Source organism: Lissotriton vulgaris, chromosome 3_2 (genome assembly GCF_964263255.1).
Source record: "Lissotriton vulgaris chromosome 3_2, aLisVul1.2, whole genome shotgun sequence".
Taxonomy (NCBI): Eukaryota; Metazoa; Chordata; class Amphibia; order Caudata; family Salamandridae; genus Lissotriton; species Lissotriton vulgaris.
Window position 1 is genome coordinate 63,816,716 of NC_141690.1, and position 25,498 is coordinate 63,842,213.

General features: G+C 44.3%; 1 protein-coding gene across 1 annotated transcript in view; it reads left to right on the forward strand.

The window, feature by feature from the left end:
• Positions 1–25,498, forward strand: part of SEL1L3 (SEL1L family member 3) — a 519,344-nt gene that overhangs the window by 92,685 nt on the left and 401,161 nt on the right. The window contains exons 4-5 of the mRNA XM_086964007.1: positions 15,440–15,561; positions 23,149–23,264. Coding sequence (XP_086820133.1) covers positions 15,440–15,561; positions 23,149–23,264 — 238 coding nt within the window. The remainder of the gene's footprint in view (positions 1–15,439; positions 15,562–23,148; positions 23,265–25,498) is intronic.

Consider the following 25,498-nt stretch of genomic DNA (forward strand, 5'->3'; position numbering starts at 1 on the left):
TAAGTCTTAAGACAGTGAACAACACACAACTTTTCATTCTCCTGAAATGCATTATACGATATATGAGTAGACAAAGTTTTGGTACGCCTAACAATCTGAAAAGAAACACCTTCGGGAGTAAATACTCTACCTGTTATATCCAGTGCCCGTATATCCGACGATCTCCTACACGCCGAAAGGCAAAGCAACATAGCCAGTTTGGCTGAAAGCTGTTTCCTGGACAGATCTTTGTTTACTGGCCAGCTGTCGAAGAGGTCCAAGACTCGCTTAACATCCCACAAACCAGAATATTTAGGTTTAGGGGGATTCTCAACTCTAATACCCTTCAACAATTTACACACGACCGGGTGCATGCCGATCGGCTTTCCGTCCAGCGGAACGTGGCCCGCTGAGATGGCCGACCTGAAATTGTTAATGGACCGATAGGCCAGGCCCTGCGATGCCTTATCCGTCAGGAAATTCAGCACATGGGGTAAGCCGGCCCCCACGGGATCCAACTGTCTTTCCACGCACCAACCCACCCAGCCTTTCCAGGCCGAGGAGTACCGTTTCCTTGTGGAAGGAGCCCAGGCCTGCTTGATGAAGTCTGCAGCCCTGCTCGAAATTCCTGGCACTTGCCACTGCTGCCTGAAAGCCTCCAGGCCATCAGCCTGAGCCTGCCCTCCAAGATCAAAGGATGTGTCTCCTGATGAGGGCCCAGCAACAGGCTCGTCGACTCCGGAAGGAGTCTGGGGAGGTCGCAGCTCCACTGCAACAGCTTGGGGAACCAAGATTGGGACGTCCACCAAGGCGTCACCATGACCACCTCCGCATTCTGTCTGAGCACCTGTGACATCGCTCTGGGGATCAGCGAGAAGGGGGGAAATGCATAGTGAATCCCCATCGACCAGTCCTGTAGGAACGCGTCCGTCGCCTGAGCTAACGGATCTGGTCTCCAACTGAAGAATCGAGGGATCTGGAAGGTCAACCTCGATGCAAACAAATCCGTCTCGAACGGACCCCAAATTCTCCCTAGCCACTCGAAAATCCTCGGGCTCAGCTTCCAATCGCTGAAGTCCCGGAGGTACCTCGAGTTCCAGTCCGCCACTTGATTGGACTGGCCTGGGAGATACTCCGCAATGACCGATATCTGGTGGCGGAGGCAATAATGCCAAAAGTCTTTGGCTATTTGAACAAGCATGGACGACCTCGTGCCTCCCAACTTGTTGATGTACCTCACTGCCGAGATATTGTCCAGACGCAGGAGGATACAGCAGGATGTCCGCTGAGGGGACAACGTTCTGACCGCGAACGACCCCGCCAGCAGCTCCAGGCAATTGATATGGAGGGAAAGCTCCTCCGGGGACCAACGTCCTCCTGTGGAGATGTCTCCACAACGCGCGCCCCAGCCCCACCGGCTGGCGTCCGACTCTATGGTGACTTCCGGGAGTGAACCGAAGATCGCCCGGCCGTTCCAAGCGTCGACGTGTCCCAACCACCATTGTAACTCCGACCGCACTTCCTGCGTGAGGGGAATGCTGTCTGAGTACGAGAGCCCCTTCTGAAGGTGTCTGATCTTTAGTTGTTGCAGGGCCCTGTAATGCAGCGGGCCCGGGAAAATCGCCTGGACTGAAGACGCCAGAATTCCTACCATTCTCGCCAGCGCTCTCAAGGAGACAGACTGGCTGCTCAGAAGACTCCGAATCTCCTTCTTCAGATCTCGAAGTTTGTCCTTCGGAAGGCACATTTGGGCCTGTACCGAATCCACCGTGAAACCTAGAAAATCTATGACTTGCGATGGAACCATGACTGACTTCTGGGTGTTTACCACAAACCCCAGATCCTGCAACATAGTCGTGGTCAGATGGAGGTGTCGTAATAGAGTCTGCCGACACTGGTCCACTATGAGAATGTCGTCGAGGTATATGATAAGACGGATACCCCGTTCCCGGAGGTACGCCACCACCGGTTTCATCACCTTGGTGAAGCACCAAGGTGCCGAGGAGAGCCCGAAAGGCAGAACCAAATATTCGTACCACCGGCCTCTCCATTGGAACTGAAGAAACCTGCGATGTGGGGGAAAGATTGGAATAGAGAGATAAGCATCTTTCAGGTCCAGCCGGACCATCCAATCCCCCACTTGCAGCAGATCCGTTAAAAGATGGATGCCCTCCATCTTGAAATGATTGTAAGTCAGGAATTGATTGAACTCCCTGAGGTTTAAAACTAGTCTGTGACCACCCCCTTTCTTCTGAATCACAAATATGTTGCTGCAGAAGCCGTGAGGGCACCGAATACTTGGTGCAATCGCGCGCTTCTGAAGCAAAGCCGCAATCTCCTCGTCTATGAAACTGGCCTCTAGTTGGGAAAAATGGAGAATAGGGGGTACGCATGTCTGAACTGGACTTGAGTAAAACTCCAGATGAAAGCCCTGAATAGTCTGAAGGACCCAAGCGTCCTGAGTAAGGTCCGCCCACCGCCCCAGGCAGTGGCGAGTCCGCCCCCCCAGGGGAAGAAGGGAAGTATCTGCAAGTCTCACCTGTGCTCTGCTGATGCTTGAACTTCCCTCGTCCATCTCCAGTCTGATATCTGTTTTTGTTGAACCTCCTCCGGGAGGGGTAGAAGGTTCCTCCTCGAGTTGAGTCATAATCATTTCTGCCCCTCCCGAAGTCACCTCTGTGGGGGCCAGGAGGACCTCCTCGGCCTGACGAGCGACCCCCGCCTCGTCCGGCCCTGTGAAAAACACCCTGGCTGAGGGCACGCTTGATGCCCGACTGGGCCTTGTCTAAAGCTGTAAAGGTGCCGACATATTTGGAGACATCCCGAACAAACTTGTCCCCAAAAAGAAGGCCTTCTGCAAGGGGTCCTGGCTCCGCGTCAGCGAGCTCCGTAAGATTCGAATCCATCTTCATCAGCAAAGATTTTCTCCTCTCAGCCGAGACCGCACAGTTCGCGTTGCCTAAAAACATATGGCTCTCTGGGCCCATCCAGCAAGCACGTCCGGGTTTATAATGACCGAGGTCTCCTTGGCCACAAAGGCCATCTCTAGAATTTTTGCCAAGGGGCCTATGGCGTCTAACATTTTGTCCTGACACCCCCGCCATGCTCTATCCAGACCTCTCTTTGGGTCCTTGGTGAACTTCTTCAGAAATGTGAGAAGATTAGGGTCAATCTCTGGTGTCTCCGCCACCTGATTAGGGATTTCCGGTCTAGGGCACTCAGAGCGTAAACGATTTCTGACATCCCTAGGGAAGCCTTTGCGCAAATTATCATGGATGTAAGCCGTGACTGCAGTCGGCGGCATCCAATCCTGAGATCTAGGGTGCACAATTTCCAAAGGATCAAAGGTGAAGGGTGTATCATCCGGCGCGAGGCTCTTCGGCTGCGCCACCTTTGCCTTCTTTGGAGGATTGCGATCCACTGAGGTGTCGGTGTCCGTATCCGTGTTCGTGGCGGTATCCGTGTCCGTGTCGGTGTCGTGGACCCTACGTTTACTGGTGGCCTTGGCTCCAGCGTAGGAATGGTCGGCCGTGTCCGGCAGGGTAGCTAAGGCCTGCATGTGAGGCCAGGTGGCCGAGTCCCTTGAAGGACCCGAGATGGATGCAGCATCCCTCTTCTTCTGAGGTTTATCAAAGCCGTGCCTTTTGGCAAAACCTTCCAATTGACGCCGGATAGGGCGAAGGGCTGAGGCCAGTGCTTGGTGCACCGTCTGAGGTACAGTCGTTTCCATCGCCCTGTTTACGGAGGACTGGACCGAAGCGTCTAACGCGTTGACCAGGTTGTCCTCCAAGGCAGCAGTCTGCCTGTTCTCAAATTCCTCCTCCTGATAGTACCCTTCAGCATACTGCTCCTCCGACATACTCTCTGGGAATCCTGCACAGGTTGTTGCCAAACACACCAGGTACTAGGAGGGTCAGGGGGGGGTCAGCCCACACAGCACACAACTTTTCACCACCGAAAACCCCCTCAGCAAAGCTGTAGTCAAGTCGGGCCAGAGACCCAGGCCACTGAAATACACTGAGCGTGTGCGCGCTCAAACCGGCCCAATTAGTATTTATACAACCTCCCCAGGCGATCGCTAAGGCAGAGGGACGCTTCCTAACACTCCGATGCAATTTTTCAAATGGAACTGACAAACTCGGTTCGCGCCGCGACGTGCAGCCCAAGCGCGACTGAATCCAACCAGAAAATAGCCCAATTCAGCGCGCTTTGGGTGCACGTCGCGGCCGGGAGCCACCCGGCCTGAATGAGCGTCAGCGGCGATGAGGGAAGCCGTCTGCGCATGCGCTAACGCGCGTACACTACGGGGACAACACCGGGCTACAGAAGGCTCCAAATATAGAATACCGGCGTCCGTCTGCCTCCGGTCAACGACCGCGCTACCCTCGCGCGAATACCGCGCGCTCTTGCCACCTGAGGAATAAGGAATTAAAGCGACGGGCCACACGATGCTCCGTCGATAGACAGCTACTCCCCCTGAAGAGGTAACAACCTCAGCACACGTCACAATGCAATGCTAGAATTGCACATAACAGTCCTAACAATGTGAATACAGCGTATACAGTGCCACGCAATGCCAATCAAACATTAACAAGCACGATAGATACACAGAGGGAGTAAACAAGGTTGTACTTAGCTCTGTGAGCAGCAAAGAAAGAGGAAGATGGCGGCAGGCTAAGGCCTCTTATGGACTAAAGGGGCGTGGTTATATGTAAAGCATGATGGGATATGCAGTTTAACGTTTATTGAAATGAAAAGCAAGCATTTTCATTGGCTGCTGTGAGCTTCTAGTAAAGATTGAGAAGCATAATCAGAAGCCTCCGGTCCTGTCATAGAATTTATTACACACACACTCACCCCTTATCCTGCTCCTTATCTGCTTCTTCCTTTATGGCTTCTTTATGATATGGGTTGTGGTCCTTTTATTATGGGTTTGTCTGGCTTGTGTAAGAAGGAATGTTGGGCTTTCCTGTATATTTAATGGTGGGCCGGACAACTGAAAAGTGGGTTTGTTGTCATGCAATACCTTTTGCAATAATGCCTATGATTATACAAATTGTAAATAGTGGGTGTTTGTCCGGAATGTGATTTTGGGCATAAAAGAGGATGACTCGCCTTGTAAATTTGAGCAGTCTCCGACGAATAAACCTGTTTTGTACTTCGTGGACTTCTGTTCCTGGTTGCAGCCAATAAATTCGATCTTTGACGCCACCGAGAAGTATCCCGTGTCTCTGTATTCTAAGACAGGTGAACCCGAAGACTTTGGGCGTGCCCCTGGCGCCGCTGGTTTCTAAAACCTGGTTCTTCACTACTTACAGGTACCTGGAGAGATACTAGTAGCTCACAAGCTATTTGTTGGAGAAGCCCGTTCTAGAACATTCCCACATATGGGAGTAATAAAGGCAAATGGAAATTTACTTTCGTAGCCTGCAAGGATCCACTGTGTTTATAACTTCAATCCTTTGTTCATCTTATCAGTTTTCCTATACACAAGTAGCCCAGTCACAACAGTCACTGGCTTCAGCTGCTTCAGTGTAGGTTGCCACAGTTAAAACAGTCTCTATGTCTGCTTCTGTTTTTAGGCTACAGTTGTTTCCTATTTCAAAGCTAATAAAAAGTTTGCATATTTATAACTGGCTTGAAGTCAAGTGCAGCACAACAGCTTCAGTCACATTTCTATATGCCAACGAGTTGATTATGATATCACATCATTTCTCCATAACTTTTTTCTTGGTTCTTTAGGTCTCTGCTTGAATTTTACCCATTTAATAATATTACGTATTAAAATTTGAAATGCGAATTTCTCTTTAAAATCAGGTACAACTTGAAGGCAAGTAATGATTTTTTATTAAATGTATGCTTTATTATTCAGCACTTATAATACCCATAAGAATTCAATTCAAGCCTATCACTAACTAGTTCAAAAGACTAAAGCCTCGTTCTACGCCAACTTTATCACGTCGAGCCCCAACCCCTCTAAAACTATTTTTTCTCTTTTGAAAGATATGATAAAATCCCCGGCAGGAACTAACAATACCATATCCAATACATGCAATGCGAATCACTGGCAAGGCATTTCATCAGTAAGGTAGAATGCATCTACAGTGCACTCAACACGAGGCTGGGAGCCTCCAAATCTTGGGCGATGTCTACTTCAACAGTCCCCCCTCACTCACTACAAGATCTGCCACCCATGTCTCTTAAGGACCTGGAGTTCCTGGCACCTAAGGTCAAATCAGGTTCTCCTGACGATCCTATAAAAACTGACATCTTTAGCAAATTTCATGATTGTCTTATGATTTTGGGCAGGGAACTGATCAATAGATCGCTCCTGTTGGCAGAGATTCCTAAATCATGGAAGCACGCAAAGGTCATTCCATTGCGGAAAAAGTGCACAATAGATACATCTCTGCCGGAGAATTTTCAGCCAATCTCTTTGCTTCCATATTTAGCTAAGATCATGGAGTCCCATGTTAACATTACCCTGACCAAATACTTGGAAGCTAATAAGATATAAGCCAGACCACAAAATGGTTTCCGACCCAGACAGAGTACGGAATCTGCTCTTTTGGCGGTCTTTTGGCCATGTCCTTCCCAGAACGGAATCAAGCATCCGAGGACCGGACCGGTTATCAGCCCGGTCCTCGGATGCTTGATTCCGTTCTGGGAGGGACATGGCTTTTGTAGTTCGGACTGGACTGTTCCCATGGGGCACAGGGTCAGAGCTGATTTGCATATCGCCATTGTCTAACCCAGGGTGGTGTGGAGTGCAAAAAAACGATGGATTTGGGCCCAGATCTTTGGACTGGGGTGAGTGTGTGACATTGATCCACATTCGGTCCATCACCTGTTGTGTTTGCATATTCCGCCCTAAGTGCGCTGGGGATGCCCAGACGTGGGTCCCAGGCACTCCACACCACTGGAGTCAAGCTAACCGGGCTGATGAGAGGTGTTACCTCGAAACCGGTCCGGTCCTCGGATGCTTGATTCCGTTCTGGGAAGGACATGGCTTTTGTAGTTCGGACTGGACTGTTCCCATGGGGCACAGGGTCAGAGCTGATTTGCATATCGCCATTGTCTAACCCAGGGTGGTGTGGAGTGCAAAAAAACGATGGATTTGGGCCCAGATCTTTGGACTGGGGTGAGTGTGTGACATTGATCCACATTCGGTCCATCACCTGTTGTGTTTGCATATTCCGCCCTAAGTGCGCTGGGGATGCCCAGACGTGGGTCCCAGGCACTCCACACCACTGGAGTCAAGCTAACCGGGCTGATGAGAGGTGTTACCTCGAAACCGGTCCGGTCCTCGGATGCTTGATTCCGTTCTGGGAAGGACATGGCTTTTGTAGTTCGGACTGGACTGTTCCCATGGGGCACAGGGTCAGAGCTGATTTGCATATCGCCATTGTCTAACCCAGGGTGGTGTGGAGTGCAAAAAAACGATGGATTTGGGCCCAGATCTTTGGACTGGGGTGAGTGTGTGACATTGATCCACATTCGGTCCATCACCTGTTGTGTTTGCATATTCCGCCCTAAGTGCACTGGGGATGCCCAGACGTGAGTCCCAGGCACTCCACACCACTGGAGTCAAGCTAGCCGGGCTGATGAGAGGTGTTACCTCGAAACCGGTCCGGTCCTCGGATGCTTGATTCAGTTCTGGGAAGGACATGGCTTTTGTAGTTCGGACTGGACTGTTCCCATGGGGCACATGGTCAGAGCTGATTTGCATATCGCCATTGTCTAACCCAGGGTGGTGTGGAGTGCAAAAAAATGATGGATTTGGGCCCAGATCTTTGGACTGGGGTGAGTGTGTGACATTGATCCACATTCGGTCCATCACCTGTTGTGTTTGCATATTCCGCCCTAAGTGCGCTGGGGATGCCCAGACGTGGGTCCCAGGCACTCCACACCACTGGAGTCAAGCTAACCGGGCTGATGAGAGGTGTTACCTCGAAACCGGTCCGGTCCTCGGATGCTTGATTCCGTTCTGGGAAGGACATGGCTTTTGTAGTTCGGACTGGACTGTTCCCATGGGGCACAGGGTCAGAGCTGATTTGCATATCGCCATTGTCTAACCCAGGGTGGTGTGGAGTGCAAAAAAACGATGGATTTGGGCCCAGATCTTTGGACTGGGGTGAGTGTGTGACATTGATCCACATTCGGTCCATCACCTGTTGTGTTTGCATATTCCGCCCTAAGTGCACTGGGGATGCCCAGACGTGAGTCCCAGGCACTCCACACCACTGGAGTCAAGCTAGCCGGGCTGATGAGAGGTGTTACCTCGAAACCGGTCCGGTCCTCGGATGCTTGATTCAGTTCTGGGAAGGACATGGCTTTTGTAGTTCGGACTGGACTGTTCCCATGGGGCACATGGTCAGAGCTGATTTGCATATCGCCATTGTCTAACCCAGGGTGGTGTGGAGTGCAAAAAAATGATGGATTTGGGCCCAGATCTTTGGACTGGGGTGAGTGTGTGACATTGATCCACATTCGGTCCATCGCTTGTTGTGTTTGCATATTCCGCCCTAAGTGCGCTGGGGATGCCCAGACGTGGGTCCCAGGCACTCCACACCACTGGAGTCAAGCTAGCCGGGCTGATGAGAGGTGTTATCTCGAAACCGGTCCGGTCCTCGGATGCTTGATTCCGTTCTGGGAAGGACATGGCTTTTGTAGTTCGGACTGGACTGTTCCCATGGGGCACAGGGTCAGACCTGATTTGCATATCGCCATTGTCTAACCCAGGGTGGTGTGGAGTGCAAAAAAACGATGGATTTGGGCCCAGATCTTTGGACTGGGGTGAGTGTGTGACATTGATCCACATTCGGTCCATCACCTGTTGTGTTTGCATATTCCGCCCTAAGTGCGCTGGGGATGCCCAGACGTGGGTCCCAGGCACTCCACACCACTGGAGTCAAGCTAGCCGGGCTGATGAGAGGTGTTACCTCGAAACCGGTCCGGTCCTCGGATGCTTGATTCCGTTCTGGGAAGGACATGGCTTTTGTAGTTCGGACTGGACTGTTCCCATGGGGCACAGGGTCAGAGCTGATTTGCATATCGCCATTGTCTAACCCAGGGTGGTGTTGAGTGCAAAAAAACGATGGATTTGGGCCCAGATCTTTGGACTGGGGTGAGTGTGTGACATTGATCCACATTCGGTCCATCACATGTTGTGTTTGCATATTCTGCAATCACTGGCATCTAAGAGTTCTATTTTCTTTTCCCCTTTTTCTTGATGGTCCTTCAACAGATCCGGGAAGATACTTCCCATGTCCAACCGACCAATGACTACCCTAGTCTCCAGTGGGTTGTACTCAGAGGGGAGGCTGTGGTTCTGCTATAGATTCTTGGTAGACTGCAAGGGCATCTGTTATTTGCAAGCGTTTAGAAAATTGTCACTTGTGTAAGTCAAATTCTGATTGTAACATCAATAATTATTTTATATTTGGACCCTGGCGTGCATCTCTTAATTTGTAGATGCAAATAAGTTTCCATTTTCAAAGTCAATCTGTTGTTTACTATGCTTTACCCAAACCCCACATCCTCTGGCCCGTTGATCCAGTGGGGAGCTTTGTGCCAGCGATATATAACCACTTCAATCATAACCAGGAGGGCCCTTTGGATGGAGATCATGTACAACACTCCAGCCGGGCCTGTTTTATTGTTTGTCTGAGATTCAAGTTTAAATGCTGGATCCGCCTCCCCTCTTTTATTTAAGGTCCGAGATTCACGTTTAAATGTGTGGCCAAGTCATATAAGGGCATGTTCATCATCCCCATTCCGCCCTTGTATACCAATTGTGTGAATTGATCAAATGTGATCTTTGGGTTCAGCGTACAGTTGCTCATACATTTTTTAAATCATCTCTGGTGGATTTCAAACACAACATTCTGTAATACATTCAGGAGTTTAGGCAATGTCATCATTTTAAATAAGGTGACCCTGCCCGGATGTTTCCTCTACTCTTCCATATATCTTTGGAGACTTTCTGTTTGTGAGGTAAGAGTCAGGTCTCAGGAAAGGTTGGAATCTATGGCTGTGTATATGCCAAGATATATGAAACTAAATGTTTGGAGTTTTAATCTGGATTTCCAATCGGTAATCTCAGAGTCTTTCCTTACCAGGAATAACAAGCATTTGCAATGCAATAGGTCTCGCATTTACTCAAGTTTAAGCTATTGGCATTGTAAATGACAATGGATTTTATTTGTTTAACCCTTTCGATGCTGATGACGAGCTCAGCTCGTCATCACCCACGGGTGTCGTGTGCTGATGACGAGCTGAGCTCGTCATGGTGCCACTAAAATGGCATTTTCCAGCACTGGGGGGGGGGAAACGCCTAAAAAACCAAAACATAAATAAAAGGCGTTGTCATTTACAATGCCAATAGCCTAAACTCGCGTAAATGCGAGACCTATTGCAAATGGTAGGCATCACGACAATGGGAGGGATCAAGAAGGTGCCATAACAACGGGAGGGGGGCACAGACAATGGTCGGGAAGGAGGGATTGTAAAGAAAGCACCAAAAGTACATGGTGCCTGCAGTAAGAGAAACTGGATAATAAAAATGGAGCTCACAGTCTAAATAACATGGACCGCGTAACAACCAAAGTAAAGGGGCCAGTCGCCGTGGGATGTGACAAATGAAGAGGAGACTGTACTAAAGAGGGATTAACAAGCCTATTTACAAATCAGAAGCCGGTATTTAGGACAGATAATTACACAAGTCAATGGCAAATATGGGCAGAGAGTGGGCGGGGCTTCCATTCCCTACACTACAGCAGATCGCCAGAGCAGAACATGCGCGCTGCCTTCTGCTCGACCTAGAATAGTAATTGACTTAATACAAATGTGCAAACCCCAAAATAGCTAAAATTGGGAGGCTCGGGTAGTCTGCAGGAAAAATTAAACAAAAATGACCGGCAGCAAAAAGTGTGGGAACAGGAATATCATCAGTGTCATATACTTGTTATCTAGCCAATCTGGTATTTTAGTTGTTTTTTATCTGAATACATCACTTAAAAAATTATCATTCTTCAATATTTTGTGTGAACTTAGGAGTCTTCGAATTGTTCAGAAATTATATCTAGGCGACGGGCGCTAGGCAATGCGTGTAACTTGTAGGTTACTTTTTTTTAGGTTTTAGACCTGGCAATCACTATTTCCGCCACAAGAGATTTGCCAAAGATCACACAACGTTGCTAAGCTTGACGCGAAACATTCAAGTTTAGGTTCCCAAGTCTCGATCACATAGAAGACAGTCCTAGGATGAAACAATGCGAAACATAAAGTGAGGATACGGCCAGAGCCTACCAACTCTGGAACTGGTGAACCAGGTTTCGGCCTTGGCATCGACCCATCATTCTGTGAATCTATACATATCACGTAATCACCCTGGGCCTAGAAATTATGAACGTGGCCTTATGTAATGTAACTGGTACTCCTGTAACGCGCTCCAGTTTCTTCGAGTCCAGTTCACGCTGTATAAAAATAAACAAACTAGGAGTACTCTTACCTTGTAGTCCTCTGTACTTTCCACCACGGTCAATACGGTGTGCTCCCGATGTTCCCAGAAGTCTTGGCACACCAGGCACAGGGCCTGCTGGTCCTGTTCGCAGTAGCGCCTTACCGGTTGGTTGTGCTTAGTGCAGCAGCCAACCTGCAGCTGCGCCAGCTGCTCTACGAGTTTGGACATGATAGCAAAATGTTGGTTAGGCTGCAGTTTCTTCCAGCGGGACACCCTGCAGCACTGCGGGCACTGTAAGTTCCACTGCAGTCCCCGCCAGGTCGAGTTGATGCATGACCGGCAGAAACTGTGGCCGCATTTTACCGACACAGGGTTCTGGAAGAGGTCCAGATGGCAGACTGGGCAGGCAGGCTCCTCCTCGAGGCTGTGCAAGGGGTCTGGGATGGAGGCAGAAGCCATGGCAAATGGAACTCCTCCACTGTCTGTTCAAGCAAAACTGTGAGCCAGACTCGTTTGGCTCTACTCTACTGCCATCCGAGTGTAAACAAGAACATGAGTGAAAACCTTAGGTGCACAACAGACCACCCACTGTCCATGACCAATGCAGTGACCATCTTTGGAATCATTCTCTGTAGGAAGAAAATCTAGAGAACACCTCAGCAATTAGCTTGCTACCTTTGTAGTACTTAAAAGAAAGAGTGTAAGAGATGGGATGTAAATAAGAAGTTATTCTTCTAAAATATGCATCGTAAATATTGTTACATACTATGCATTGTAAATATTATTACATACACGTCTGAAGTAATTGCTATTTTCAATGAGAAAACCCTAGTAGAACTGAGAAAACATTACATTATTTTTCGATTAGGATAATGGGAGGGAGGGCAGGGGTGGGGGTAAAGGATGCACGACAATGGGAGGGGGGTAAAGAAGGCACGGACAATGGGAGGGAGGCAGCATTATAAAGAAGGCACCTAGAGGGAGAGATGGATGTAAAGAAGGTACAGAGTGGGAGGGTGTGATGTAAAGAAAGCACGTCATGCCTGCTGTAAGAGAAACTAGATAAACAAAATAGTGCCCACAGTGTAAATAACACCTACCATGTAACATCTAAAGTAAAGGGGCCAGTTGCCATAGGAGGTGACAAATGAAGAGGAGGCGGTACTAAGGAGGAACTAACAAGCCTATTTTTAAATCAGAAGCCAGCATTTAGAACAGACAATGACACAAAGCAATGGAAAATATGGGCGGGGCTTCTAATCGCTACTCCACCACAACAAGTCTCGCAGAGCAGTGCATGCGCACTGGCTCAGGCTCGACCTAAAAAGGGCTTTTCACAATTAACTCTTAGACCAGAGGGCTCTTTCCGAGATATACATATTTAACATATCCTAATACTATAATTAGATTTTCACCAAAATCAGCCTTGTTCATAATAATCATGTCCTTCTCTCCACAAATTATCAAATCATGGCCCAAATAAGGAAAAAAGCCCATTTTGCGTGTGCACAAAATAACAAAATGAATTTGTACATCATTAAAATGTGCAGCGGGCACACAAATGTTTCATGCATAAATTTCCCACCTTTCAAAATCTACTCAGGAATGTACTGCAAGATGTTTCTGACCCCGATGTAAATGCATCCCTCAAACACAGAGGGATGACTTCATCTCTCAACCTGGACCGTAACACGTTTTCTCTGGGAAAATGCCCTTTGGTTGTTCCACTGCTACCAGGGGTTGGGCAGAATGGCAACCTGACACCAATCTCTCCCTTGAAAAGGAATGTGGCACCCTGAGCCATACAATGAGGTGACAAAGCCGAGGCGAAAGCCCACGAGGCCTGAAAGCCGTAAACGGTGTACACCAACATGGATTAACTACAAAAGTCTGTGGTGACGCATGGTGTCGGAGTAGGCATTAAAGTGAGTGTCTGGTTGATAGAAATTCTCTATGCAAAATATTACTAGAAGTATAGCAGGAGTACTGAAATAGAGGAGGGGAAGGATCAGTGTGGGACAGGACACCAATCATTTACTGTTATTAAGACTTGAGTGTTGTAGTATAAAATTACTTTTACACCATAAATTAGGAAGATAAATGTAATTCACTTCATTACCGTGCACAGGCTCTTTAAGAACAATACATCATTGTGCTGCCATAATTGACATGGCTGGTGGGTCAAGAGACTGCTGACATCAGCTTATACCAATCACTGTACCCTCTTGGCCTATGTGATCCACTGCATTGCATCACAGTGGGTATGTGCTGTTTGTATGTATGTACCTGATATTTATGTACTAAAATATGCCAAAAAGTGATGGCTGGAATGCTTGAATTAATCTCAGCCAGTTCTTATTAATCTGGCTGAATCCCAATCCATCGTTATTTTGCCCACCATGCCACCTCAGTTTGGACATAGTCATAGCAAATCAGTAGTGGCCCTCTTCCAATGGAAATGGTGAGGCCAGAACTGCCAGGCCAGGTCTGCCCTGAAACTGAACACAAGAAACCCAGGACCAGTTTTGCAATAGTTAGGGCTCATCAGCCTGGTTTTTCTTGGATCCAGTGACCCAGGGTGCACATGTCACAAGTTTGAGCATACCTTTCCCATTTAGGGCGACACACAAAAAAGTGATGGATGGAATGCTTGAATTAATTTCAGCAGCTGGTAATTACTCGAGCCACATCCAAATCCATTATTATTTTGCACACCATGACACCTCAATTTGGACCCAGCCATATGCAAATCAGCCTTTACTCTGCTCCTCATAGCAACAGTGTAGCCAAGATTGCCAGGCCAGCTCCTCCCTGAACTGACACACAAGCAACCCAGGTCAGGTTTCACCCTAGTTAGAGTTCATCAGCCATGTATAGCTTGGTTCCAGTGACACAATGTGCACAGGACCCTGTCAGTGCATACCAGTCCCACTTAGAATGACACGCTAAAATATAAAAAAAACTGATGGATGGAATACTTGAATTAATCTCAGCCCCTGGTAATTACTCGGGCTGCATCCAAACCCATCATTATTTTGCACAACATGCCATTTCAGTTTGGACCCAGCTATATTCAAATCAATCTTGACCCTGCTCCAGTGGGAACAGTCCAGCCTGAATTTCCAGGCCACGTCCTCCCCGAACCGATGGATTGGGATGCGTCCCAAGTAATTACCAGTGGCTGAGATTATTTCAAGCGTTCCATCCATCACTTTTTTGTATAATTTAGCTTGGTATTCATGTGAACATGTATGTGGTATTTGTATAGTGCAAACCTAGCCAAAATGCATCACAGCAATGTGCAAAGATACAGTCAATAAGTAATTGGAGGGGTAGTTGATTTCTCGGACTGTTACTTTCACTGTATTTTGGTGTCCGTTTTTATAAAAGGTGATTCTTGAGCTCTTTAAAGTAGACTTTCAAGTAGATTTGTGTATTGTGAGCAAATTGGTGAGTTTTGATGCATTTATGGGTGAGTAGAACCTCAAGGGGCTCCATGTAGAGTACTGGAACTTCGAGCACAGAATCCCTGTTTGCTTTGTGGCTCTGACTCGTGCAAGGTCCTAATTCTAAAGACAGAACCGTAGGTCAGAAAAAGACACCCACAGAATTGCAAAAGTCATTTGGCCTGTCACATATGCAGCTGTATTTCTCTGTATTGAGCTCTATGGATCCATCTATAGGTTGGTCAAAAAAGAAATAAAAGAGAAAGGATCAGCAAAGATCTGCAATGCAGAAAATACAAGATTGAAAATGGGAGATGAAAAGAAAACCAATGTGTGTCACTAACATTAGTATTGTTGCAAGTAAGAAATATTCCACAAAAGAGTGGTATTAGGGATATGATCATGTCTGAGTAGCGCTGGAGATTGTTTAGTTTTTACTTGTAATGTTTCTCACTGGTGTCTGATTTGATTTCTTTAGCCTTTATAGTATGGCTTTATCAAATGTATGGCTCTTGCAATACTTTATTTTATCTGTTACTTTACTTTCCAGCTTTACCTTCTCAATATGGATGTACTTGCTGAATTACTGCTCAAATTTGCTCTGCGGAATATTACACCACATTGATCCAAACAACAATTATACCACACCACTATTATTTCTAACTGAAGAAGGTAAGTGTTGCTTGAGAGAGATGTCATGTGGACAGAATATTGAAGGTACCGGGATATGATTATATGAATTTGATTTTTTACAGAGTACCCTCTTCTTAGGCAAATTGCAGTCACTCTATAACACAAGACTTCATCATACACCACCCCAGATTAGTAAGGACAGCCTATTATGTTTTGTATCTGAACTAGAGTCCAGCATTCAGCAGTTGAAGTCCTATTCATAAACCTATAAATATGTTTCATATATTTAGAAAATCAATTACTGACAGACACTGTAATTCTTTAAAGTAGATAGTTCTTTTTTCTGGTGGCTTCTTTTGAGACACACACAAGAGCTACTGATTCATCTCACACAAAAGTATGACTTGTGGCACAGTGGAGCTTGGAAAACAGGATCTCTGAAGTGTTTCTTCTCTAGCCGGGATACTTTTCATCTCACAGTTTTAAATATTACAAAAGACTCTAGAGCTATCAAGAGGACCATAATTATGCTTACTGCTGACATCTGTGACCGACCTGCAGTTTAAGTCTCGTAATCTTGAAAGGACCAGCTTACATTTTAGTTTTACTCAGATTGGTAACTTAACTACCATTACTTTCAGTAAAGTATTAGTAGTAGCAGTAGTAGTAATAGCAGTAGCAGTATAAAAGTTATATTGCTACTGCTACTACTACTACTAATACAATTCTACAAGAGGTATGACCTATATTTTCTGAAAAAGGAAAAGCCTCACGACAAGTTGCAAGGGAGCTATGAATGGTAAGGAAAACTCCCCTAACGTTAATGGGATAACTGCCAGTATGGTTAGTCTGCAGGGGTCTGTGTGGCAAATGAATGACAACTTGATCCAAATATCTCCCTTGAAAAAGAATGTACCGTCCTCAGCCCTACAATCAGGCACCACAAAACACAGTGTAAATCCCCATACAACCTTAATGCCTTCCAAGTTAATAAAACAGTATACACTCATGTGGATTATCTACAGGTTGTCAAAGTATGACTGTGGTTAAGTCTTTGGTGAGTACGAATTATCTGAGCATGACGGCAATGCACATGAGTGTCAATTGAGCTTGAAATGGGATTCTCGTTTAATGTTGACATTTTCCAAAGCAGAAATGAGTTTATATTACCTTTCTCCTACCTAAAATTGTCTCCTTTTGAATACAAATCTATGGGGAAAATAAATTCCCCCCCCAAAATTTTTTTTTAATCTGTATGGTATGATCCAAGGTGTGCTGTGGCAGAACAAATCAATCGCCCTCCCTACTCAAATAACTCATTTCAAAGAAATTTACTGAAACATTGTTGGACATATAATGGAACAGAACCAAAAGTACCTGGCTTCCCATAACATCCATTAGGAGGGTAACTCTTCCATGGTGCCTAAAATTGCAGACAACCACAATAAATACGTAATCACAAATTTCTTTTCATCCCAAACTCATGATTACCATCCCCAGGCCACAGAAGAAAAGTTCTAAGTTCTCATTAAAAGAAAGTGTCAAGAACAAAAATGTTAACATGGAAAATACTAAGTATTGTTTTTGGAAGTGGTCAACAATGGGACTAATATAAATAGATAAAGTATGAGGTGATAAAAATTACTGCCCAAGTAGGAGCACAATATAAGTGAGCATCCTCTCTATAGTGTCAGCACAAATATAGCAGAAGTGACAGTATTTGAAAATGTCCTACCCAGAAACCACAACGCGGGTACACCCAAAAGGCACAGGGGAGTCGGCTGCTTAACGCCAAGCATGCAAATCAGGTGGACCTTAACAACTGCTCTTTCAGACCATAACACAGAGAAGTAAACACAAACCTGAAGAGATCCATCATGATGATATGGAAGGGGCATGCTGGATGCGCATGATAAAGTATTTTGATGAGCTTGCAAAAATTGTTTAGCAAAGTCCAGAATGAGGAGGCTGCTTTCAAATACTGGTTTTGAGGTTTACCAGACTATGTTTGATAGATAACATGTTACTACAGCAGCATCTGACGTAGACATTGCTGCAAATATTCAGTTTAGAAAGTGGGTAAGTAAAGTGGATGGGACTTGGCATTCCTTTGCTATCTTTTTATGTCCACCTAGAGGCGTTTAAACCTTTTATATGTCATTGGGTCATCTTGAGTCTGAGTTAAATCAGTGGTCCTGCTGCTTTTCTCTGCTTAACCTCTATTTTTCCTTAATTAACTCCCCTTTCTATCCTTCATCACTTGGGCCGCTCTAGACCATTTGGCCCCATGCGACTCGCCTAATCATTCCCCTTCTGACCAACATCCTGCAACATCTCTGTTGGATACATGCCAGAAGTAGATAGAAGGGACTATGGGCACTTGTATCAAACATTTTTTGTGTTCGCAATGGGCCGATTCTCAGAAAGGGCCCGTTTGTGAATGCAAAAATGCTTTTCACATGTAACTAACCCTATTTCGAGATTCTGTAACCTGTTACTGAATAGCAAAATGGATTTGCAATTCGGAATTTGGAAGGGACGTGTTTAGGGCGTCCCTTCCAAATACTGAATCGTAACGGTATGTATGAAGGTTATGTGACTGTGAATGCAGTCGCAGAACCTTCGTAATTTACCACCAACTTCAAGTTTGTGGTAACCCATTTGCAAATGGGAAGGGGTCCGCAACAGACCCCTTCCTCTTTGTGAATGTATGCAAAAACGTTATGTAAGAGCAGGCAGTGGTCCCACAGACCACTGCCTCCTCTTAAAAAATGAAAAGTAAACTTTGCATTTTTCATTTTGTAAAGCATCCCATTTTCATTTGAGGAAAATGGTTGCTTTACAAAAAAATGATTGCTTTATTTAAAAGCAATCAAGGACACAATGGTTTGCTGACCCCCGCAGGCTACCATCTCCGTGATTTTAGCGATTCCTAGGGGGTTGCAAATTGCGGCCTACCTCATTAATATTAATGAGGTAGGTCGATTTGCAACCCCCTAGGAATCGCTAAATGAAACTCTTGGAGTGTCATACATTTGTCAGACAATTATAGCTTCTCAAATAATAATAATAATAATAATAATAATAATAATAATAATAATAATAATAATATCATTTATAAAGTGCCTGGTTACACTGTATCAGTGTGTCCCCGTGCTGATGATACAGTCCACCAAGAGAGCATAACTTCGGTCGCTAGGTAACACAAGTAGGTAGAAAGACCCCGCTTACAAGGATTAGACTCTCGGGAAGAGGTGTGTTTTGAGTTTTAGGCGGAACCTTGCTTCCGAGGGTTCCATACGGAGTTCAATGGGAAGTTCGTTCCATCGTTTGCAGGCAAGGTACCTAAATGAGCGACCTCCCATTCGCGCATTATGGATGTGGGGGACCCGGAACTGCATGCTTCCCAGCGATCTAAAATTGCGTTTGGGGCAGTGAATGGTCAACAGTTTTTGTAGATAGATAGAACCTCTTCCTTGAGCGATGCGGTGTGTAATGCACATTGTTTTGAACAAAATGCGTTCCCGTATGGGAAGCCAATGAAGGGTCGACAAGGCCTGTTTCCCTGATGTCCTTCTAGACAGATTCAGGACAAGTCGGGCTGCCGCATTTTGAACACATTGGAGCTGTTGAATCCCTTTCTTGTTCAGGCCAATGAGCAGGGAATTCCCGCAGTCCAGATGGGGGGTGACTAAGGCATGTTTTAGAGTTTTCCTAGAGTTGACGGGAAGAAGGTCAAGGATAAAAATAAGTCCTTGAGTGACTGAAACCACAAAGAAAGCAGAGTATTTTATGCTGTTGCAGAATGAATACTATTTCCTGATAGAATGGAAGTTCTGACCCTTCCTCATCACAGGCTCGGATTATAGGAGGCTAAACTCTTATAGTGTCATAGTCATATTAAATTTTATTGTCTGATCATTTAAAACCTTTACAAGGAAGCAAAGCAATTGAGAGTATTCAACATAATAAGTTAAAAACCACATTATAAGAACAAACAGAGCTAAGTTCAGGACAGAAAAGATTTAGCAGACCTGTATTTTAAGAAGATTCAACAGGTAAAAAAGCACAGTTGAGAACAGCTCTTTTTTTTCGGTGGATGCCACAAAATCTGAGCCAAACCTTTGACAAATCTTAAAGAACAATGTGCAAAACATGCTAAGCAAGGACCCATTATTGGGTGGACAGATCTAGAATCAGCACTACTAAGAGACATGTCACAGAATTATCTTGCTCTCAGACTGACCTAGTACATGTGAAAAAAAGACATACCTTTTTATCGATGATCACCAGCCGCCTCCTCTCATCGGACACAGGAACAGGAAGCACCCAGGCTCCCAGACTCCTCTAGCCAATCACGTCGCTGCCTTATAGCAGCAACATGATTTGGTCTGAGCACCTTTGTTCAGTGCTCAGACAGGGACTTGGGGGCTATGCATGTTCTCTCCGAGGCTGTAAAATACAGCCGATGGAGAACATCCAAAGTACGCATGACTGTTTAGCCGGCCCAAGACAGCCGTCCACACCGTTGCGCACTTGAGGTGCAGCAGCAACCACTCCTCCTCCCTCTCCCTGGCTGTAACAAGTCCAACCCCGCCCCAATCTGGCTGGCTTCTTACAGAAGAACAAAATGATAATAATGTAACATTATTGACGTTGCATTATTATCATATCTTTATTTTAATTTTCTTTTCCTTTTTACACTTAGTGGGGCAATGCTCCTCTGCCTTAGCGGAGGAGCTGCCCCTGCTGTCAACTCGCCGGATCTACTGAGATGAAGTTGATGACCCAGGAAGAGGAAAGGTAAAAAAGAGCAGTTTGTGCAGGTTTTGTCGGGCCAGTAAGCTGTGGAGGCTCCTGTATTAGGAAGCATTGGTCCGAAGCCTCCGAGGGCTGTGCTGCTCGTCTACCAGGGCAAACCAGAAGAATCTGCTGAATGCATCAGCAGTGCTTAGTTGGTAAAATCAAAAAATAAGTGCCAGGACCCTCGTCAGGAAAACACCGCAGCTTGTACCACACATTGCCACTGTCAATACTGCCAATGACAGTACTTACACAGCTACTAATCATCACACTGCTAAAAGTGCGACAATTCAGACTTTTTGTAACGCCCCAAAGCTATAAAAACGGCTTGGGTGGCAAGTAATAGTTGAAATCACTGGCTCAAAATAAGCACTGTTTATCAACAACCTGCCCTAGATCCTGCATCTGTTCACTTTTGCATGCTCCACAGTTAAAGGCCCAGCTGCTTTCATCTGCATCCACCTATCACAGTTAAGAGGATGCTGTCAACCTTGATGGCCAACTTCAAAGAATGGAGGCCTCAAAAGTCGAATTTTTCTAAAATAGAGCTGCTTTTCCATCAAATTACACCCCAGCAACTGCCTAGTTTTCTGTCCTGAGAGGATGACTATCATGCACAAGGCTGACTATTTCTATGTGTAGGAGGCTGTGGAAGGCTGTCTGAGTTATTTTGTTTACAGGTGAAGCACCACTTTCTCCAACCAGTAGTGCCTCAAGTCATCAAGACTAGCTAAGGCCCACATGCTTTTGCAATTTCCATTGGTCCGTTGTCTTACCAAAAGGAGGCCTCTGATGGGGACCAAGCAGATGCTGCTGGACTAGAGTACATAACACTGTATCGGAGACAGGAATGGGGCTTCTCTTTCAAGAGAGTACCACCTAGTGATAAATGGAAAGAGTGCAAACAAATTATTCCTGTAATGTCTTTCCAAGACAAGCTCATAATGCAAGTACTTCGACCCTAATCCATGTCAGCAGATCTTGGCCAACCTTCACATCCGATTTACCTTGGCCATCAATATTCTTTCAGTCTTCCAAGGCCTGCAGGTATTTCCATTTCAGATTCCTCACTTTTGGGTCAAGTTTGTCCTCTGACCCCAAGTTTTTAATATGGATTTGGTTCTCCTGGAAGGGTTATTTAACAAGTAGGGATTGCAAGATTCCCCTAACTGAATGGCTACTCACTGCAGCTTTTTTAAAAACTGATGTATTTCTAAATATCAGCAGCTTCCATCGCAAAGGTAAATGTCGTGCTTCTGGCTTTTGACCTTATTTTTTAACTTGTCACATTTCTGGATGGATCAATGTTCCTTTTTCCACTAGTTACAGAATTATCTTGCCCCTTTAAAGGAATATCCCAGTGCACTTTTTCACATGTTCATGGCAGCCTCAGACCATTTGAATCTTTGTGCCACCTACTCTTGAAATCCTTGCTAGGCAGTGTCATCTCCCTTGCCCTAGTTTTCCCCATTGTAGTAGCTCTCATTGTGTCTCTCTGTAAAGCTCATATAAATCCATCTCCTCTTTACCTGCCAATTTTCCAGACTTGGGTTTTCAGAAGATATCCTATCAATCACACTAGGCAACCAGCCAATTTGGCATTCTACTTCTGCAGCTGATTGCAATTGTCAGATTGCCGTGTCTCCTTAGGTCTTCACCATAGGGAATATTATCTCTTCTTTCTCTTTTGATTTTTGTGGATGTTTTCTCTTGACCTGTACAATTTCAAAGAAAACTTGAGCTAAACGGTCTTTGCATAATGATTTCTTAAGAGGTTTGAATGTCAGCTGCTGGTGGTTCATTCTCCTATCCACATAGGGCATGTCTTTGATCCTGTAGGCTTTTCAGAAAGTAACTTTTGAGACACTGGAGGAAGTTTTTTTGTCAGCTACGATTTTCTTCTTTGTAATCCCAACTTGGGACCATTTGGGTAATGGAATTTGATCCTTTATTATGTCAGGAATAAGCCATTTGTATACAATCATCTGGTGTTCTGTTCTAAGTATTATTTACTGAAGCTTGTCCGACATTTGGTTTCTCTCCACATTCATCTCTAGGACAGCAGTCCCTTCATCGCTCGTATGTCCAACACTTTTATCTTTAAGCCTGTTTGTTGTCATTTCATCAGACAGAATAGCTATTTATCTTTTTATACCCCAGAGACCAGTTGTAAGAGGCCCCCTGAACCTACTGTCAGAAGATAGGTATGTTTTTCAATTACTAGTGCCTTTACAGTTGTTGGAGTATTTATCTGAATCATGGTTCAAAGTAACATCATAATTCTGTGGCATCTAACACGTGCAACATTGTATGCTCATGAGGGTTGATGTGTAATTTCTGTGCCTTTCCAGCATGGCGTTTCAGTTTATGCATTCTGTTGGGATTTGTGTGTTGCAGATTAGAAGTAAATAGATTGTAAATGGTGCAGCAACTTGCTTAGTTGCCACCTGGGTTAATTCTTGTTTTAATGTTCCATGCATCCTAATGCAGTTAAGGAATGTGGTGAGGAATATGGACGAGGGTTTAATGCTCCCAATTATTCATGGGTAAACTTTTTTCCATCCTAGAGTTCCTTGTCCATTTCAATGTTCCGCCAGTTTAGCTGGTAGGGGGAAATGTGGGGCGGGGGTCAGATTCAAAGATTTCTCAGTCTGTTTATCTATCAAGTGGACCATTCTCTAAAGGCTGGTGTCACAGCATTAGACTAAGATCCAATCCTGGCTAAAGCCAAGCCCACGAAGTTGTGTTTTTAGATCCTGTTATTTTAGATCTGCCGTCATCAATTCCCACTGACAAGTTCCCTCATGCTTTACTGTTTTTCAGGTTCTGTTCATATTCAAATGCAGCTTGTTAGTGGGTTCGACTTTGCAGTAAAAACAAACTTCAAGCTTCCAATAAGGAATTGGTTTCGACTGGACTTCGTTTTTGATGGCAGACAGGTACTTTACAAAGGATACAAGAGAAGAATTTACAATGCTTGTTTGTTCAAACTATTTTTAAAAGAGGTATTAGGGCAGCAGCTGTTACATTTCTTTTACGTGTTTACGAATTTTTATTAGATTTTCATTAACAAGAAATATACAAAAAGAAAACAAGAACATAGGCAAAAGCAATCATAAATATATAAAACATATTACAAATTAAAAGAAAGCAAATAATATATAAATGCAATATGTGAATAACATTGGGGAAAGAAAAAGAAAAGAAAAAGAAAGAGAAAAAGAAAAAAATAAAGACAGAAGAGAGAAGAGAAAAGATTTTAAAAAATCTAAAGTTGTATATGAGAAGAGTGAGGAAAAAAGAACTAGTTAAGTGGAGCATGTTTAGAGAGGTATGTTGTAAAAGGTAGCCAAAGAAGATCAGATTTAATTTTTTGAGAAAGAGATATAGAGGAGAAATTAGCAATTCTATGCTCATCACAAATGAAATTCCACCAAGTTAGAGAATATGTTTTAGAATTATCTTTCCAGGAAGATAAAATAACTTTGAAGGCTAATGCAATAAAAAGGTCAAATAACATTGAGATAGTAGTGGAATCATCAGCATCAGGTGAAGCAGAACCTAGAAAAACATTTTGTAACTATAGTGTAAGATCACATTTAAATATTTTCATGCAAATAGCCCAAATAGATTTCTAAAATATTAATACATTTGAACAATCATAAAGTTGATGTCTCAATGTGCCAATATCATTAGATCAAGACCAGCATAATGGAGAAGAGGATGGAGAAAACTTGGACATACAAACAGGAGTGACAACTGCCCTATGATAAATAAAGTACAAAGATTGGGTTATATCTACAGCAGCAGAAACTTTAAATAACTTAGACCACAGTTTATCCCAAGTCGTAATTGAAAAAGAAACAGACAGATCAGTTTTCCATGTATTTTCAAAAGGGGGTTTAGGTCTCTCATTAACATGCAATAACAATAACTTATATACAAGAGCAGCATTAGGTCTGTGAGTCAGAAATAAACTATATAATGGAGAAGGTGGGTTAAGAGATGGTGTATCAGTTGGAAGATCAAAAGATGCTAATTGTGATTGCAAGGCATTTGAAATTATAGTGTATTCATTGATGCAAGAGTTAGGTAGTTGAAATTGTATTTGTAGGTCAGGAAAATGAATGACAGAGTTGTGGTTATTTAACTGGTGTACAAAAATAATTCCCATCTCCTTCCAGTATTTGTAATAGAATGATTTACTTTTAAATGTAAAATATTTATTGTACCAGATTGTAGTGGATAAAAAACATTGAAGTGGGGTTAGACCATTGGTACATTTATTGTATAATAAACTCTGGGAATATTTTAAAATGGGATTAGCGAGCATGAAAGTACTATAGACATATATATTACGTTTTGAAATTAAAAATCTTTTAATAATGAGAAATCGAAAACAATCCATCTGGGAACGGGGATATCAGCGAAATTATAGGATAAAGCAAAAGATTGTTTAATCAAAAAGGCCGAGTGATAGGCTTTAAAATTTGGAAAACGTACTCCACCTTCAGTTTTAGGACGAATAAGTCTTATAAGAGCAATTCGTGAGTGTTTCTTATTCCATAAAAAATTTATACAGATGGAGTTAATTTGAGAAAAATAGGAGATGGGAATCCAAATAGGTAACATAGATATTGTATATAGGACATGAGGCACAATCATCATTTTAATAGTATCTAACCTGCCCCACCAGGAAAGAAAAAGGGGAGTCCAAGTAAGAAGAAGTGATTGGATTTTAATAATTAATGCTTAAAAAGTATACTTAATTGTGGTAGGCAAAGAAGCAGAAAACCAAATACCAAGGTATTTAATTTTTGTGTGGCACCATGTAAAATTAGTATCATTAAACATAAATTGGTGACATAAAGTGTTTAAAGGTACAACTTCTGTCTTAGAGAGGTTTAATTTATACCCAGAAATACTCGAGTATAACTGAACCTCCTCCATAAAAGGCGGGAGGGAGGTAATGGGATTTGACATGTAAATTAATATATCAACCGCATATGCTGATATTTTGGTTTCAATGGAATTATAAGAGAAACCAAAAATGTTTGAATTAACAGGGATGCGTTCAAGGAATGGTTCAAGGCATAAAACAAATAATAGAGGAGAAAGAGGACACCTCTGGCGTGTACCTCTAGCTAAAGAAATAAATCTGGAGAAATTATTA